Consider the following 18213-nt stretch of genomic DNA (forward strand, 5'->3'; position numbering starts at 1 on the left):
AATCTCCAGGACAAAAAATCTGAACTTGTCAATGTTTTCTGAACAATTCTCTCATCAAAAAGAATGTTTTCACCTGTGATGTCTCCCCTTAAGTTGTGCAACATTTAAAATTGATTTATAAATTAAACCAAAACCAATTGACAAGCAATGAATATTATAATTTTGAAGCGCGGGAGCAGGTATCCACTTCTCTGGTTTTTAAATCCAGCCTTGACTTCAAAGAAAGTTATTTAAAAGTCAGTAACAGCATTGCTTTGGATTGAAAGTTTAAGCATGAAATTGAACAAAATTTGTTATTTTGAAAAAAATATTATTTTGAAAAAAACATTTTTTTATTTTCAAAAAAATGTTTTGAAAATAACAAAAAAAGCTGTTGGTGCTGTTTGGACTATCATCTCTTGAGGCCCAAAGTGGCTAGAGGCTATTTGGTTAGCATGTTTAGATGTCTTGGAAAATAACGTCAAAGCTGTTTTTTCTTCACACATTGTTCATAATTTATACTTTTTTAGAAACTTCTGAATCTTTTAAACGAATATTCTAACATATTGCACCTTTAAAAAGGGTCGTTGCAATGTGTGCTTGTATATTTTGTATTTATTAACAACAGGTTATACAAAATTCATTCAAGAATAATTTGATTCGGCAACAGGAACTATGTAATAATCAATATCAATATCTCTGGCTCCAAATATTCGACCATGAAATGATATTTAAACTCGTCTCTGTCTCTTTATTTCTCGACCTATTATGTCACTACATGTCGCTCTCAGTTTTCCTGTGTTTCTGTCTCAGGCTAAACGTTAGCCAATTCACTGAAAGCCTTTGTGTTGGAGCATCCTCCTCCTGGCGGTTCTGGTATTTTTAGTCTTAATTCATTTCCATTCCGCCCTTTTCAGCATCTTCAGTTTTATCGTGGTTGAATGAGAAGCTTCATCCTGCAGCTGTTCACTTAATGTTCTATGTTCTCTCTGTTTTCTTCTCCATTTCCCCTCCTTTTCTCTCACTATCCATCTCTTTTCTTTCACTTTCTCTGTCACATCCACAAGCTCGTGTTGTCTTTCCGCCAAATTCCTATAGCAAGAAATACAACGGAGGCAACAGATGTTTCTTTTTCCGAGCACTAGGAGAGTGACGTTTCAAGATGCATCTTTTCTTCTGCTTTCAGCTTCTCTTTTTCAGTTTGGTGTTTCAGTGTTTTTCTTTTGACCTCTAACCGGCTTCAAGGTCTGTCAGGCAGAAAGCTACAAGAAGCCGAGACTCAATGGAGGAAAAAGGTAAGTCTCTCTCACAGCAGACATTTTGACATATCACAGCAGGAAAAGCAGAGGTCTGTGATGGCTGAACTCTACAAAGCTGCTTCGATTTCAAGGTCGTGATATCGCTCATGCGGGCTCATGTCACACAGTCATGGCTTACTGCAACACTTGAATCCAAAGGGCCCTGTTTATTGTGATTAGTAACACCTGGTTTTGCTGCAATGACACACAGACACACAAGTCAAAAAGTGGGCCAGGATGAAAGCCTCCTGTCAGAATTCGAATGAAGGATCCAGGACGAGTCTAACAATATGTCTAAACACATCTGACAGAACAAATGGCCTCAAATTTCACTTGCACATAAACAAAACCTGAAGTGTATTTTTACATTTATTTCTTATATTTGTGAGACAGTGATTGCGAGCGCTGCTAAAACGCAATAGACATCAGGTGTCTGAGCCGCTGCTCAGCTGCTCTGAGTGGGCCAACTCTGGAGGCCAGACCTTCTGGAGGAATAAACACCAGGAGACACATCGGATTCTGTTCTGGTCCACAGCTGTTAATCGACAGGAGGAGAGCTCAGAGATTACTTTTTAACTTTTGGGATTTATCTTCACTGACTGCAGCAGTGATCTGCGGAGGTGACCTCAATTTTCAGGTGTTTATATTCTGTAATGTTGACTTGCTGACTGGAGCTGGAGGGGAAATGTACATGACTTACAGTAATGAATGTAATGTTGCAGAGAAGAGAGGGGGGAAAGAAGACAGAGAACCTGAATTGAAACACACAGACACAGACTCGCTAGCTTACGGTTAATGCAAACTGAAGTAAGCCGCCTGTTTCGTGAAATTTGCTATGCTGCCAGTGAACACACCATTTAACAATTCCATTGCTGATGAAAATCTGTCTGAAGTGACTAGGGCATAAATGTTTAGTGACGAGGTAATGTTGTTGAAGTTTGGTCTCGTTCACAGACTTCCTTCCTCACTCTCTGACTCTTTCCCAGAAGTCTTAGCAACAGGCAACCAAGTGAAACTGTGGATTTATGTGGTTTGAACATTGTCGGAAACATTTGGGTTGATGTAAGTACACAACTCAACAAGATATACAAGAAAGGTTGTTTTTTAAACATTTTAATTCAGAAATGTTTTATAATATATCTTTAAGTCCAAGTCCTAAACTTTGAGTCCTGAATCCTTCACAGGTCATCATGGACTACTTATCTAAAATTCTATTAGTGATACTAATACATTCATAATGGTAAGCATAACACTCCTTTTGAAGGATTCAATGTCTTATCCATATATGACAAGGATGGGGGTTCAATGTCAAAGTGTCCTTGGGCAAGACACTGCACCCAAAGTACTGTAGCTCCCTCAGTGTATGTATATGAAGAAAAAACTCAAAATCCATGTGATGTAATTGACTTCTACTCAGGGAATATCTCGCCACGATGCACCTGAGAAGACATGTTACTGATAAGGAGAAAAATCAAATTAAAAGAAGACAAGATATTTAAGTGAAATGTGTAAATAAGCAGACAAGATAAGATCCCTGGCTGAGTTTCCTCAACAGCTGATCAAGTCAAAATGATTAAAATCCTCACTTTGCTGCTCTGAAGGAAGAAGATGGCTGCCACCACCACAAACATGACAGACCTTATGTGACCCAGTGCAGGCTGATGCCATGTTGTGTTTTTGTAACACTCCATCAACAGCTCAACCGAGCATTCATTTTTGGGTCAGGAGGTACTTTCTACATATTGAAATCAGCAACAGTGTTTGACAGCCGTAAAAAATAAATAAAACGGTAAAATTACAGATGACAGTATTTATTCGGATTACGAAATGTGCCAGAGATTTTTGTCATTTTGTTTTTGTGTACTTTTATGTTCAGGTTTCTCATTGTTTCCTTCTGTGTTTATGTTCTTTCTCTTCGAGCGAACAGATGCTTGCTGTCAGAGATTCATAATATACTTGGAAATATGTTGGGTTTTTTTTGTTCCTATTGTCTTGTTTTGTTCCCTTCCCAGAAAATCTGTTTTATTCAGGAGGCTGGAAGCTACAAATGACATCCACAGCTGTCCTTAGTTTCTCTGTAAACATGTAGGAAGGGATTTTTCCATCAGCCTTTCACTCAGTTGTCACTAGAATATCTGAAAATGTTGATGTGTTTTTGTTGTAAGAGCAGTACTTTATTTAAATGTTGTGTCATAAATCAGTCCAGAACATTCTCACCAAATCTAATTATCCTCTCAGTGGTGTTATTGATTGATTGTAAAAAAAAATATGAATCTTAAAATGAACAAGATATTGATTTGTTGGTGTAAAGAATAACAGTGTCTCCCACTGTCATTGAGGGTAATTTAATAAAAATTCAGTGGGATATTTGTGGCTTTTGAAACAGTAGAAAGATGAGGTGATAATGTTGAATTTTGCAGAATACAGCATGACTCTTATCCATTGTTCCAAACAAGGTGGTACACAAAGAAGATGTGTTTTCAGAGGGGGGTATTTTCATATTTTGTGAGAAATTAATGTGAATACTGTCTCTAAATGAAGCATATTGAGCTCCACCTTAAACTTCACTGAAGCAGGCTGTTAGGGGTTTATAGAGATTAACAATTCTTCTTAATCTGTGTTAATTGGCAGTTTCAGTATGCTGCAAACAAACTGCTTTGCATTGCGAAAGGTTTCAGATGTCATGAGTCAAACAAATAGAGAGATAACAGCTCAAACTGTTTGACAATCTCTCCTTAAAGACATTCATGGTATTCCACTTGGTCGTACACGTTAAAAGACAGAGTAGGGTGGAGAATGAAAAAAAGGAAAGCTTGAGAGAGAAGTTTGCGAGGTTGCTAGATTTGCGAGATCGTAAGATGATGAGCTTGTGACTGGCCAAGCTTCAAGCTCTGCACTTGCGGTCGAACCACAGTGGTACGGACCAATCAGCGTCCTACTGAGGAACTATTGGCAGATTGAAATCGAAAAGCAACAGCACTGAAGGCTTTTCATGATGGAAAAGATTTTTCCGCTCTTCTTTCTTGACTGACTTTGGTAAGAGCTGCACTCACTCCACTGGTGTAGCGCTGTTACTGCTTCTACTGTTGATCTGATTGGTTGAAGTTAGCCCACGATAGACGGTGATAGGCAGATGGTTTGCCCAATCACCTGCCAGTTTCTTAGTGGGACCATAAATAGATCTACTCTGGTTGGATAATAACCCCACTCTTGCGCTTTATAACATCTATGACTTTAAAAATCACCTGGCAATGCCTGTTCTCAATCAAACCTTGTCTTTAAGGACAGTTAGAGATGTGTGTGATATTTGAATGCAAGCTTGGTCTTTCTGCATGTGCTGTTTATAGTTTTTTCTTCAGAGCACAGACAGCAGAAGAGGTCGAGCCTTTTCCCCGTCCACTTGAACCAGAGCCCATCAGCAGCCAGAACGGAAAATGCCAAAAGCTGTCTGGGGGCCAAGGCTTCGAACTACAGCAGAGTGACAGACTTTTTAAAACAAGCCCCAAACCTTTAATTCTGATTCTGCTTTCATTTCAACTATTTAATCTTACTTTGGCCAAAAAAGATTAACTTGACTGTTCTGCAAAGATTAAAGCATTTTCCGACACTTGACTTCCTGTCAAACTTTTGTGTCGTCTGTACAGCTTCTCTAACCTCAAGGCTGCCAGCAACCGCAGACACAAAAAATTGAACACATGAAGGAACCACATGGAGCCTAAAAGAGTCTTTTCATGTTGGCGGTTCAGGGGAATGAATTTGCAGATTGCAACAAAGGTGTAGCTCAGGAGGCATCCTTGAGGAACATCTTCATAAAGGTTTTCTAGATGCTGATGAAAGGTTCATCTAAGATTTATTATTTTCTAGAAAGGAAATCCAAGAAACACATGGCTGCGGAAACGGTACACAACATCAGTATTGTAACTGTTCATCTCTGTTTGTCCCTCTCTCTTCCTCTCCTCTTCATATTATGTGCCATCTAAGTCGCCTGATTCTGCTGACCTCTGCAGCCACAGTTAATATATTTCTGTTTGCTGTTGAAGGCTTACGCAGCTGCTTTTTTTGTGAATGGGACGCTAAATCTTTAGTGTTTAGTGAGTGCACTGCCAGCAAAGAAGAAATTCCACTCAATCAAATAAACTAAACTGCTAAGTACTATTGCGACAGCCTGAACTCGACTGTACCACACATTACATTACATGTGACGTAACAAGAGTCTTAGCTTCCTGCTACATAAAGAATGAATCCTCTGACAATTTTCTGGGCAATCCACTGGCGCCACTGCCCCTTTGTGACATCATCATGCACCAAACATAAAGAAGTTGGAGACATAAGTCTGTGCATTCCAGGGTAAAACGAATGAAGGCTCTAACTATAATGGTTTTTACTTTACAAGATCATGTAAACAACAATCCTCAGTGGACAGTTTCTGACACAAAACTGTTTGCACCCTTACATGGTTGCAGGGCCCTAATCTCAAGATTATCTGGGGTGCCTGTTAGCCTCCCTGTGGTAAAGGTGTCCTCACCCTCGTTGTTTAACCCCTGTTGTTCCTATCGGGCAACCTCGTCACTCTAATTAGCGTGTTTTGCTCCGAGTTTGGCCCCTGGGACAGAGCTGTCTCTCAAGGCTCTTCCACTATGATTGGCAGAACTAAAACCCAACCACAGCCTGAACATGAGCCATGAACAGCCTGAGAGCTTCTGCCTCAAGGGGCTCAGCCACAGAACCAGGTTTAAGCTCCTTTAACGATCAATCATGTGTACTGTACAAATTTGCTGACACTACACAGTTTGAGATTTTTTGGATATATTTTTCCTACTGGCAACCATTGGCTTGTTTCCATCCCATTAATTTCAGTGCTGTATCAATCTCTTGAAATTGGCCAGAGTTGCACAAAGTCAACATGGGTGAATTCCCACTGGGGACTGGGTTGGACATGTCCCTGTCATTCACCACTTCCAGTTTAAACCATGTTCTCCTGTCATCATATTCCAGAGAAGTTAGGCTTTGAGTTGATAGAAATGATGATATGCTTTTTACTCCCTGGGTCTCGGCACTAAGGTGACATAGAGGTTGGCCGATCCCTGCAGTTGATTACTTATTGGAGATTGAGAGAAAGAAGTGTAAACAAAACTCAAGGTTGAAAAATCAACTTTAAATCTTCTGCATGTCTATCAGACCAATAAAAAAATCAATATTTCATTTTAGAACTGAACATCAATCACTTAATAATGCAGTACAGGGCTGCACTCTTTGCAGTAAGGAAGTAAGATATTATCTATCAGGAACAAAGTCAGATTTATTAAAGCCTGTGAATGTCATATTGAGTGGAGTAAAAAGTTGACCCAAAATTAAAAACAGTCATTATCACCCCACCCCCATGGTGACTGAAAGTCAGGTGAAGTTTTGTAGTCCACCAAACTTTCTGGAGCTTCACAGCAAAAGAGCGTTGCAGCATTCTCCCAAACAACTGAAGCAGCTGGGGACTTGTTTTGATATGTAAAAAAAAAAGATCCAACCAATGAAAAAATAAAATGGCTCCGCACAGCTCACGAAGCATAATCCAAGTTTCCAGAAACTCCGAGATCCAAAATTGATTTGAAAAGACGTAATTTACACCCTTTTATTAAGGCAAAAACTTGTGTAGGTGCTAAGCTAAAAGTGTTAGCGCGCAACCCATCAAAACTGAGTGGGTGCACAAACTCAACCACACGTCAAGGGTGTAAAAAACGTATTTTTGGTTAGTTTTTTACGTTTTAAACCAAAACCCCAGCTACTTCAGTAGTTTAGGAGAATGCTGCAATGCCAACTATGAAACTTCACCCAACTTTCCATCCATATGCGGGGTTGAGTAGATAATGCCTAAAATTTTTATGTGAGCTTTTCCTATAAAGGACCACTGGACCTTTATTATTCATTGTGATGGATCATATAACTCAATGGGCTAAAACAGACAAATCACTGGACCTTTAAGGGTAAGAAAGTCATTGTAAGCTCAACGGCCAACAATGAATGTTGGCGAATGTTCCCTGGTTAAAAAAGGTTGAAAAATGTTTTTGTATGAAAGTAAGCTCTCTGTTTTTCTCTGTATCCTAAATCCATAATTCTTTGTTTGTGTGTCGCAGCGATTATGGTTATCTCACCCAGGCAGATGAACTCCTAAACACAAAAAGTAGTTCTGGTTCCAAGTTATGGTAATGAAGGAGGATTACTGACGAATCCATTGTTAAATCTGTCAGCGGTTGTTTTAATCTGTGGTGCCTTTTGTTTCTGTTGTTCTGCACAGTGTGAGTGTTTTTATGTGTTTGTTGAGTATTTAAAATATCCAGCAGCACACACACACACACACTGTACTGTATACACACACACACACACACACACACACACACACAGTTAATCTGGGCTTTCTATGGAACTTCAGACTCTCTCTCTCATTTTGCCATAACTGAGTGAGTGACAGTTTCATTAATTCTTGGTCTTATCCTGCAGTTTTACATAAGAACCAGCTTTCAGGCTCTCTGTCTGTCTGTCTGTCACTTTTAATACAACCACAAACATGGCTTACATTACATTAAAGTAAAACACTGAGTTGCTGATGCAGATGTTGTTGGTTTGGTCATGTTCTTAAGATAATTACATTTTATCATAGCTTAGGAGCACTTTTAATTATATATGACACCACCAGACCACCATGTTAATTGGTAATTAGCTTGCATCTTCGAAAGATATTGATAATACTTTAATTTATTTATTTTTTTATTCATGAGGATAGAAACATTGCGCAATAAACTTTAAAACAAGTTCTATTATGCATTGTGTTTTCTTCAGATGTATCAATTGTGGCATTTTTATTTAGCATTTGTATCCACCCTATCATCTATTTTGATTGTTTAGTAAAAGGCTTTCAAGATATTGAGACCCAATCAACCCATCCTCATACCATAAGGATTGAATAGGTCAATTGCCAGTGACTCTCATAGAACGTGCATGCTGCAGCGTACCAGAGTTATCATTTGAAGTCAAACCACAATGTTTTCCTAAACCTAACCACATAGTTTTCTTGGCTAAACCTAACAAAGCTGCAAGTGTACAGTTGGTTCAGTACACTGCAACCGACACTGATGCAGGCTGTGATACTGGGTATCATACCAGGAACTTTTTTTTACAGTATAAGACCATAAATCAAAAGTACAAATACTTTAATCTCCTGAATGCAGTTGAAAAAGGGAAAATTATCAACAACATCAACATTGTTTTCAAAAGAAACCTCAAAATCAACAACAAAAGAAGGAGGCAATTACAGTAAGTGTAGGAGGGAGTTGCAGTCAATGTGATATGATTTACCAGGGACAGGGGGCACTTGGGGGTAATTAAGGGTTATTGCCTCACAATAAATTAGAAATGGAAGTTCCAGGATGCGGAGGCAGCTGTACGTATAGAAGCTCCTCCGGCCAGATAATTGAATGAAGAGCCCATTTCCTCCTTCATCCTGCTTAGCTTCGCATCTTTGGTTCGTCTAATTTGGAAATTTTTCTCGTGTTTGAGGTTCCCTGAGTGTCTACATTAAAAAATATCCCTGCATTCCTCCGGTTCGTCCCCTTCTCTTATTGTGGAGACATTATTACTACATGAAAATCAGAAGATCACAGCACATGTCCTCTCAGCATCCTCCACTGTTGTTTTACTTTAAAACTTCCCACGATTACATTCAGTGTAAATGTTCAGTTCATAAATTTTTTCACGAGCTCCAACTTTTAGAAACTTGTGATTAATAAAGTTTCCTACATTTTTTTCAGGCTCTTAATATTGGAGCCTATTTTGAAAAGTCACTGAGCACAAATCAGCTTGAGAAGTGAAAATAAAACAGTGATAAGACTGTGGCTTTCACTCACACCTGTTCCGCTCTGAGCATTGTCAGGTTTAGCTGAAGTTTTATCCAGCTGTCTGCATGATAAGGCTTGCCCTGTCTGGTCACACATCACAGGCTGCCACCCTCACTAAACAGAAACTTTCCAACCAAGTCACAGTGTGTTTACTGAGTAGCAAGCTCCTACATTCTCAAGAGAAGCAAAAATGCACATTTGATCCATAGTCTGACTCACGGGACGTAGACTGTTTGCCATTTGGCGCCTTTTTCAGTCAGCATTCTCCTTCCTTCCACTATCTGCCTGTTACTGCTTTCAGAAACCCATCACTACAGGATACAACAAAAGGCCTCCAAGCTAGCAAACTGCATGCTGAAAAAGTCACCCTAACCTAACCTGAGCAACATGATGACAGAGCTAGCAGGCTCACCTGCCACCAAGCTAACCCGTTGAAAGTGAGCTAACTAATTAACAAGTGATGACAACTTGATTTAATTCAGTCAGAGTGCTGAGGCACACTAATAGGTACAGCCTCCAAAACCACTGACTGTATATAAACAAAGTTGCTCAGGCTTGATTCCAGTTGTGCCCAGTGGCCACTTTTGCTGCAGCTAAAAATTCCCCTGTGGCCCAAAGAACATTTTCCCCATAGACCACTATCATATAAGAGATGCAATAAAACTGTTGACCAGACACTTCAAACTGTTAACAAGGTCATTTAATACACTTTCTATAATGAATTTTTGATCCATGGAGGTTTAATATTCGTAAAACCTGTCTCAGGCCAAGAAAAGCAATTTAAAAATCTATGATGTCATCACAATGTGAAGTCTATGGCAGGGCCAGCAGGACATACACTAATTATTACACTATTGCTTTTTTTGGCATCAGGCGAGCAATTCTCATCAGACTGAATAGGCGCCATCTTTGCTTTCACTATCTAGTGAAAGACCTCCCCCTAAAAAAGCCAAAGCATCTTGATCACTTCCTCGTCCCTTTCCATGTTAGCAGAAGTGGTTTCTGACATCTTAGGTCATTCTGACCATGCTGATGTATGTTCATGAGTTGTTTTTTCTCATAACTTTAGTTTTAATCTGTTATTTGATGCTATAAAAAGGGTTGAAACATCATAATTTGACAGCTGAGGCCTGAGGCAATAAAGTCAAGTGGGTGTATGGGTGGGTCCATATATCAGCGCCCCAACCCCATCTCCACTCTGCAGCCTCCTAATGATGTCACAAGCGTAACATGGTAGCACTCGTACTCTAGATATTTTGGCTTAGTTTTTGTGAGAGTGAGAGAAACAAGGAACTAGCTTGTTCACTTTGACATGCTAAAGTTGTGGCCTGTCAGTGTTTACAGACTTCATGAAGCAATCATACAGGACGAAAACAGCTCTTAGTGCTCTAAGCTTGCTGCCACAGGCACACTGTGGCTGGCTGATGGGTGAGTTCGCTTCCTTGTGTCTCAGCAGAAGTGAAACAATAAGACCTCTCAATAGGAATGATTTACACTCCTATACTGTATAAACAGCATGTGTATGACCTTTTGCGAGCCTGAGTGAATAACTTTTAAAGTGCTCCCTCTCACAGTTTGAATTGTCTGTTTTGTTTACGTCTGCTGCTGTGCTGAAATTTGTCGGGTGCCGTGAATGCCAAAGAGTTTTTTGTTTTTTTTCTTCTGTGTTGAAATGAATTCCATCAGTCTGGCTGCAGAGGCAGAAAAAATAATTTATCCAGTCTCCCTCTTCACACAATCTGTGCTATCAGTCTGGAAGTCCTCTCCCGAGTTAATATCAAATCCTTTAAAGGTCCCATATTATGAAAAACAGGTTTTCTCTGGTCTCCACATATATAAACTGGTCCTCCCTGAGCCTACCAACTCCCAGAATGAGGAAAGCAAACGAGTCCTGCATGGTCTCTGCAGCCCACCCACTGGTAAAACGGGGCTCCTACAGGCTGTTCAGATTCAGCTCCTTTTGTAACGTAACTACAGGAGTGATTTGCATAGGCCGGGCTCCTCAGCGCAAAAACACTCCCCCCTCTCCCCGGAGATATCCGAGAGGGGGGCGTTCATCCCTGAGGTGAAGTTCGGTGTGTCCAGCAGTAAGCTAGCAGTGTTTCGCAATGTCGTCGCTCAGAGCTAGACACGCAAATTGCTCTGTTGTTGGTTGTAAAAATCAACTAAGTGCCTATATTCTGTCCCAGCTACAGAAGAACAGAAGAGACAGTGGTTGCGTTTCATTTTTAACGACAACGTGCCGGCTACGGTTTCTGTAAGTCTGTTTGTGTGTGCTAACCACTTCACATCAGACTGCTTCAGTAACGAGGGTCAGTACAAAGCTGGCTTTGCCTCGACACTGACCCTCGTAAAAGGATCAGTCCCAACCATACGGGACCCAGCAGCTGCACCCGAGCCACAGGTAAGTGTCGCCACGTGTTGATAGTATTTACAGTTGCCTACGAGTATGGTGAAGTCAGCTTGAAATTGGCTAACTAGTTAGCTCCGCTTCGGTCCGCTATGCAACGGCGTTTGAAGTGAGTTTAATGTTAATAATATTACGAGGGAGCTTGGTTGTCACAGTAAAAAGTCTGGAAACGTGCAGACTGGAGACAGAGACTATGTGAACAGTGTCCAAGAGTTTGGAGACTGTGTTGGAGACAAACACAGCTTTCGCTAGCTGTTTTTAGACGTTACCTGTTGCAGGTCAGTGGGGGATGGGAGCCGGGTGGTTGTGTTGGGGAGTGGGGAGTCTCTCATGTAATGGTGGACAACACACAAATTCCTGAGTGTTGGCTTGTTAAGCTTATACAACCAGTTGAACGACAGCATCTCGGCGAGCCATAGCAATACATCCACCGTAAACATTAGTGTCAGGCTAATCCCATGCTACCGCTAGCGTAAGCGGCATCCTCTCCCTGAGAGGGGCGTGTGGCAGGCAAGGCAGGCGCTGACAGACGGAGCTCATTAGCATTAAAGGTGCAGACACAGAAACAGCTGCTCTCAGTAGAGCTCACTTGAGCTTCTTTTAGACAGCTGAAATTCAGGACCACGGATGGGTTTGGGGCAATACATTTCGAATACAGTGTTGTTGGACCTCTGACAGCTGTGTGAAATTGATGAAAAACAGTATAATATGGGACCTTTAAAATGAGAGCCACCGCTTAAATCAGGTGACATCAAATTGCACTCTGCCTTGACTGACCCTCATATACACAGTGTGTTTCAGCCTTTTCTCAACTTTATGTGGTGGCAGGAAGATGTCGTTGGGAGATTTTGACAGTGTTCTACTAATAAATCGTTTTCAGGGTTTGCTTACAAAATGTCAGTATTGCTAACTGTCTCCAAACCTCTTAAAATAAAACCAAAACTATTGACGAGACAAGATAACACCAGGGGGAGGCAGGAAATTACATCTACATTTTTTGTGAATCCGGTGAACTGACACTGTAAGCCTTCATGTAGTGCAGATCCTGACCTCTAACCTGGGATAACTCATTGACACAACTACAGTACACATCAAGTCTGATTGATTCACTAAATCACCTCCCTAACCCATTACAACAGTGACACCACTGTGCCACACACAGATGTGTGTCAAGGCCTCACACTTGTCCAGTGTAACCCTGCAGATGAACGGTATTTCGTGTCAGTGTGGTGGTGTGATTCTGTTGAGATAGATCATAAGTAGAACATTGAACAATCCTGTAAAATCTACAGTGACTTTTGTATTACAGATTTACACTTGACATTTCTTGCATTTACAACAATCAAAATATTTATACATACAGAATATTTTGATAGAGTTAAAACACCTGAAAATCGTCCCAGTTGCGAGAATAAATGTTAGCATTTTATGTATCTGCAAATCATATCGATATGTTCACATTTGTACTGTACGTGTCATACGGACCATGACTGAGCTGACTTTCATAGTTATAGTTGGTAGGTGGAGGGGGTGGTGGTGGTGTCAAAGGTGGACAAAGAGGTTGCCAAGCCAGAGACCACTATCTAAGACTCAATCTTCTTGTCTCAACATCTGTAAAACCACTGTATATTTTCAATGAAACATTTTTTCAGCTGTGTTCTTTCCTGCAACAAAGCAAGTTTTTAACGAGACGTCAGGACATCTCTGGCTGTGTTGTGGTGACAAGACCTGTATGCCAAAACCTGATCTTTTCCTAACCCTAACCAAGTGTTTTTTGCGCCTTACCTAACCTGACCATAAGCACAGAGCTGTCACAACATAAAATTGAAAACTGAACCTAAAGGAAGGTAAAGCTGAAACATTAATAAATGTAAAGTTTCAACATATCTGTGGTTTGCAGAAATGTACACTCTTCTTTTTATCTGTATGAATGTAAAGACATGTTTACATTTGGATATATTTTTCTTGCATTATATTTGTGCATTATTATTCTCAATATGATAAAATTGTTGCATGTATGTGGCAGGGCTGCTATGTAGCTTACGGCAGTATGGCACAATAGAGACCCTGTTGGTTACTGCAGGGTATCTAGTGTTTAGTATTCATCTTCTTCACTTTCTTCTTTTTTTCTCTTCAATTACAGTTTTGTTGAACAGAGGCATGAAACAGGGAGGAAAAGATGCATGTACAAACTCACCTGGCCTAATGTGGACCTACTCAGAAATTGAGTATTTCAGATGAGGCAATATTTCTCTATAATTACCATTTTACACACAGCACAGACAAGCCTCCCCACACTTGAACATTACACAACAAAAAATAGCACGTTAAGTATTTATAATGCAATATACATAGTCTTTCATGACATATCAAACCCACACACAAATGCACGGACACCAGAAAGTCTCACCTGTCCAGGGCGATGCAGCACAGGTGCAGTATGGACGCGGTGGTGAGCAGGACATCCAGCGAGGTCCGGACCAGGCAGAAGGTCTCGCCGTAGATCCAGTGCTGGTGGACCAGCTCGATGGCACCAAACGGCATCACCAACACCGACACCAGCAAGTCGGCGAACGCCAGAGACACGATGAAGTAGTTGGTCTTGATTTTCCTGATGGAGAACAAATGACAGGAATGATTTGATCATCTGGAGACATAATGACAAAATGCAGCAGTTTAATAATATATTTCAATATTCCACCAGCTTTGTGGCAACAGGTTGTGTTTGTTCCTTTCCTGTTTTAACATCCCCGTGCACAAGCTGGGCAAGTTCTCTCAGTTTGATTTTGCACAGAGCTCTGACCTCAACCACATCCAAAACCTTTGGGATGAACTGGAACACCGACTGTGCGGCCACTGTTGGACCTCACTGTTGCTGGATAAAGAATGGGAGCAAATCTCTGCAGCATGTTGGAAAATCTCTGTGTGGAGGCTGCTGAAGCAACATATTGATGCCCATGGTTTCCAAAGCACACACTCCATATTCTTTCGAGCCACCTGAAAGGTGCAGTACCTCCGAAAATCAAAAATTCCATATTTTTCCTCTTTCCTGTAGTGTATTTATCCATCGTTTTAAGCACCACAATCCCAGTTCCGTCTAGTTCCATTATAATTGAGAGAAAGCAGACAACTCTACGGCCGATATCTCCAAAACTCTGCAACTTACACCAAAATAATCTAGATGGATAGCTGGCACTACATGTAAGAGGAAGAAATATTTTAGTTTTTTGGATGAACTGTCCCTTTAACCGTGTGTGTAGTATAGTAGGAGTAGTAGTGTGTGTTTTTTGCATTGTGAAGCCACAAACAAAGGCGCATTTATTCATATACTGTAGAACAAAATCCACACAGTGAGGTTTGTATTTAGAGGGTCATGTTTTATTTCATATCACTGATGTTCACCAGTTTGATTTCTTCTGCTGGTTTTGGAGGTGCAGGTTGTTGAAAAGAGGCCAGATGGATGTGTTCCTGTGCCTGTAACCGTTAGCGTCTCGTACTGTCAGGGCAAGACTAATACCAGTAGGAAGTAATGTCCCATGTGGATATTTCCAGAGTGGCATGACATGCAGAGGACCAGAGGACTGAAGAGCTGAATGTCAGCCATGCCGGGAGGATGATGTAAATAATAGGATATAGTTGTAAAGTCGCCCAAGCAAATGAGTTACAGTGTCTGCTACAATACATCTTCAGGTTTTGGATAGATTTTGGAAAAAGGGTTTTCAACATATCTACCCCTCCATTTTATACACTACATGGAAATTCCTTCATTTTAGCCATTTTGGAGAGATTCCACACAAAAACGAATGCGTATGTACACTGGTAAGAATGTTAACACATCAACCTGAAATGTGGTACACTTGTGGACAGGAAATGAGGGAAATGTAAATATGAACAAGTTTTATAATTCATATGTTAGTATGTTCACTGTAAAACAAAAACCATTAAAAATGTTAAAATAGAAAAATGTATTTAAGCCATTAACTATTTATGTGAGGTTTACATGAGAAGTTGTTTAGCAATGGATAGAGGAATTTAAAAACAGGTGTAAATAGACCCAAAACTGTCACCAGAGAAAAAAGTTGAACTTCAGAGTTCTTCTTCCAGCACCAGCGAAGACAAAAAAAAAAAGGAAATGGAATTTGAAATCAAATATTGCTTCCATTTCTCACAAAAATAATAGATTTCAGGAGGACAGGACAACAACAATAATGGAGGGAAAGAACAAAAATCCATCTTCCTGAACAAGGAGGAGGGGGGAGGAGGAGGAGGAGGGAGGAGGAGGAGATCAGGGAGAGATGCTGAGTTGTGAAAGTGAGAAAGTTAATAAAAGTCACCAAAAGCTTAACTTTTCTCAGATGAGGTGAAACCACAGAGAGAAAGGGACTGAACCTTGACTTTATTCAGCAGAGGTAAAACTTAAGCATATAAAAGAGACAGGGATGAATCCACCCTGATCGTTGTAGCTAACAGTCTGCAGAGTCTTCAGTCTCTCGTGATTTTCTTTATAAAAGCATCTGTGACAGGCGAGAGTCTCACAAAGTATTGCTGAGATAAAAAAGACAAATATAACCATAAAATGGACGCAGAGACATTTTGGACTTTTATCTGCTACATCGCTCTGGTTCATGGCCAATAGAGAGGTGGTCCTGTACTGCTGAGTGGGTTTTCTTGTGTCCTTTATATTCTCTTTGTACTGTTCATGCACAGTCATTTTTTATCTGGTTTATTTTATCTGTTTCTTTAGGACTTTAAAGAAAATGTTGATATTTTGTACGATATCGATGTTCTGAAATCTCCCCAAAAGCACCTCATATCTGTTTGGACTGGGCGAGAAAATCAAGTATCACAATAGTTTTTCAACCAAATATTGTCAATATTGCGAAAATATTTTAGGGTACATAATATTGGTAATATTCACACAATGAGATTTTTGATCAATAATCATCAGTAATATGGATAGAATTACTAAGTGGGTAAAGACAAGTATCAGAAAACGACATCACTTTACTGTGAAGCAGTCTTTAAATCCAGGAAGACAACACTTATATCACCGTATAACGATATTTAAAATCTAAGACGATATAAAGTCTCATCAGGATAACAATATAATAGCGACATATTGTCCAGCCCTACCTTTTTCATTCAGTATCTATTTTCTTTAATAGTCTTTAATATATATATATTTCATTTTAACATTTGTTCTGGAAGTAGGTTTTATAATTTTATTTACGGAACTGAAAGTAGCCTTTTCGCTGAGCTTAGCACAAATCCATGACATTTTTCAGCTCGGTTAAGATTCAAATGAACGTTTTCATTTTTTGTATTTTTTGAAAGAAAATCAACTTTATCTACCAATTAAATGTTCGTTTGCTTGCAGTTTCTCATCATTTTCAAGCACTTTTTTCTGTTTTATTGGTATTCTGTCATATTGCTTCTTACCTGTTATTGTTTGTATGTACCCATTCTGTTTATTCCCTCTGTGATTGTGTTTGTTGCTTCTGTTTGTTATCACATTTTTGCACCTATTCTGTTTTTTAATTTTGCTGTCGACATCATTAAAAATGAGGGCTTGCCCTCAATAATTTTTCGAGATTTAAATAAAGGTTGAATGAATGAATAAACTGTTAAACAGGTCTCCCACATGGTTCAGTGTGGGAGAGACAGCAGTGAGCTACAAGGTTGCATCTGCCGTGTGAAGGAGTACTACAGTGTGTATTATCAGTGCAGCTCATTGAAGGCAGTGAGTACTGTAACTACAGTATGACCCTAATCAGGCTGTTAAGACTCATTCTCACAACAGGGCTCCTCTTTTCTTTTACAAACTCTCACATTAATTTCACACTGACAATCTGTGCCAATGTTACACTTCATCCTAATACTAACAATCCTTTAAATGTATTCTTTCTTTTTAATGGTGGAGGCTGAACTGACTGAACTGAGGCAGTCTGAGGAAAGAAGCCGCTTCAGAGCCTGGTGGTAAGGCAGCGGATACCTCTGTATCTTATCTGTGTCTTCGAATCAAACAGATAGATCGACTGACTGACGGATACATCACTCACTGCTGATTAGTTAAGAACAGAAAATGGTATACATGAAGATGATGACTACATGATTAGGTGAAAGGAAAAAGCTATTTAGACTGATTATCAGTTTATCTTTGGAAAACTCTACCGCCATCTTTAAATCTGAAAATGTAAAAAATCCTTTTACAATGATTTATTAGCTTATTTTTGGTTGAAAACATCTGGTTCATGTTTATTCAGCTGCTAGTGTCTCCTTTATTTATGTCATGCATTACAATGTGGAAAAAACAGTGTACATCAATACTGCTTTCAAAAATCTATTTTACAACCTAGGCTGACATTTGAAGCTTGTACCTCATGTTGTTTTTCCAGCGTGAGGTTACTGACAAAACAAGGTTAGATCTGATATATGGATTCATTATGCAGCAGGGACACACACATGCATAAATACTCTCTCACCATCACTCTCTTTGGATCTCTGTCTCACACACACACTCACAGAAGGTTTACTACTGTGCAGCGAAAAAAATCCAGAAATGCCAACAGAAAGTGACTGGATATCACTTTAACAGCCAGCTGTTAAGTTAGAGGCTTGACAAGGCGAACGTATTTATAACCTT

At 39.8% G+C, this 18213-nt stretch overlaps 1 protein-coding gene across 1 annotated transcript in view; it reads right to left on the reverse strand.

Moving 5' to 3' along the window:
• htr4 (5-hydroxytryptamine receptor 4) overlaps positions 1 to 18213 on the reverse strand; it is a 175458-nt gene that overhangs the window by 54469 nt on the left and 102776 nt on the right. The window contains exon 4 of the mRNA XM_084352815.1: positions 13981 to 14181. Within this exon, the coding sequence (XP_084208941.1) occupies positions 13981 to 14181 (201 nt within the window). The remainder of the gene's footprint in view (positions 1 to 13980; positions 14182 to 18213) is intronic.

This window comes from Pagrus pagrus (assembly GCF_965226575.1).
Source record: "Pagrus pagrus genome assembly, chromosome: 5".
Classification (NCBI taxonomy): Eukaryota; Metazoa; Chordata; class Actinopteri; order Spariformes; family Sparidae; genus Pagrus; species Pagrus pagrus.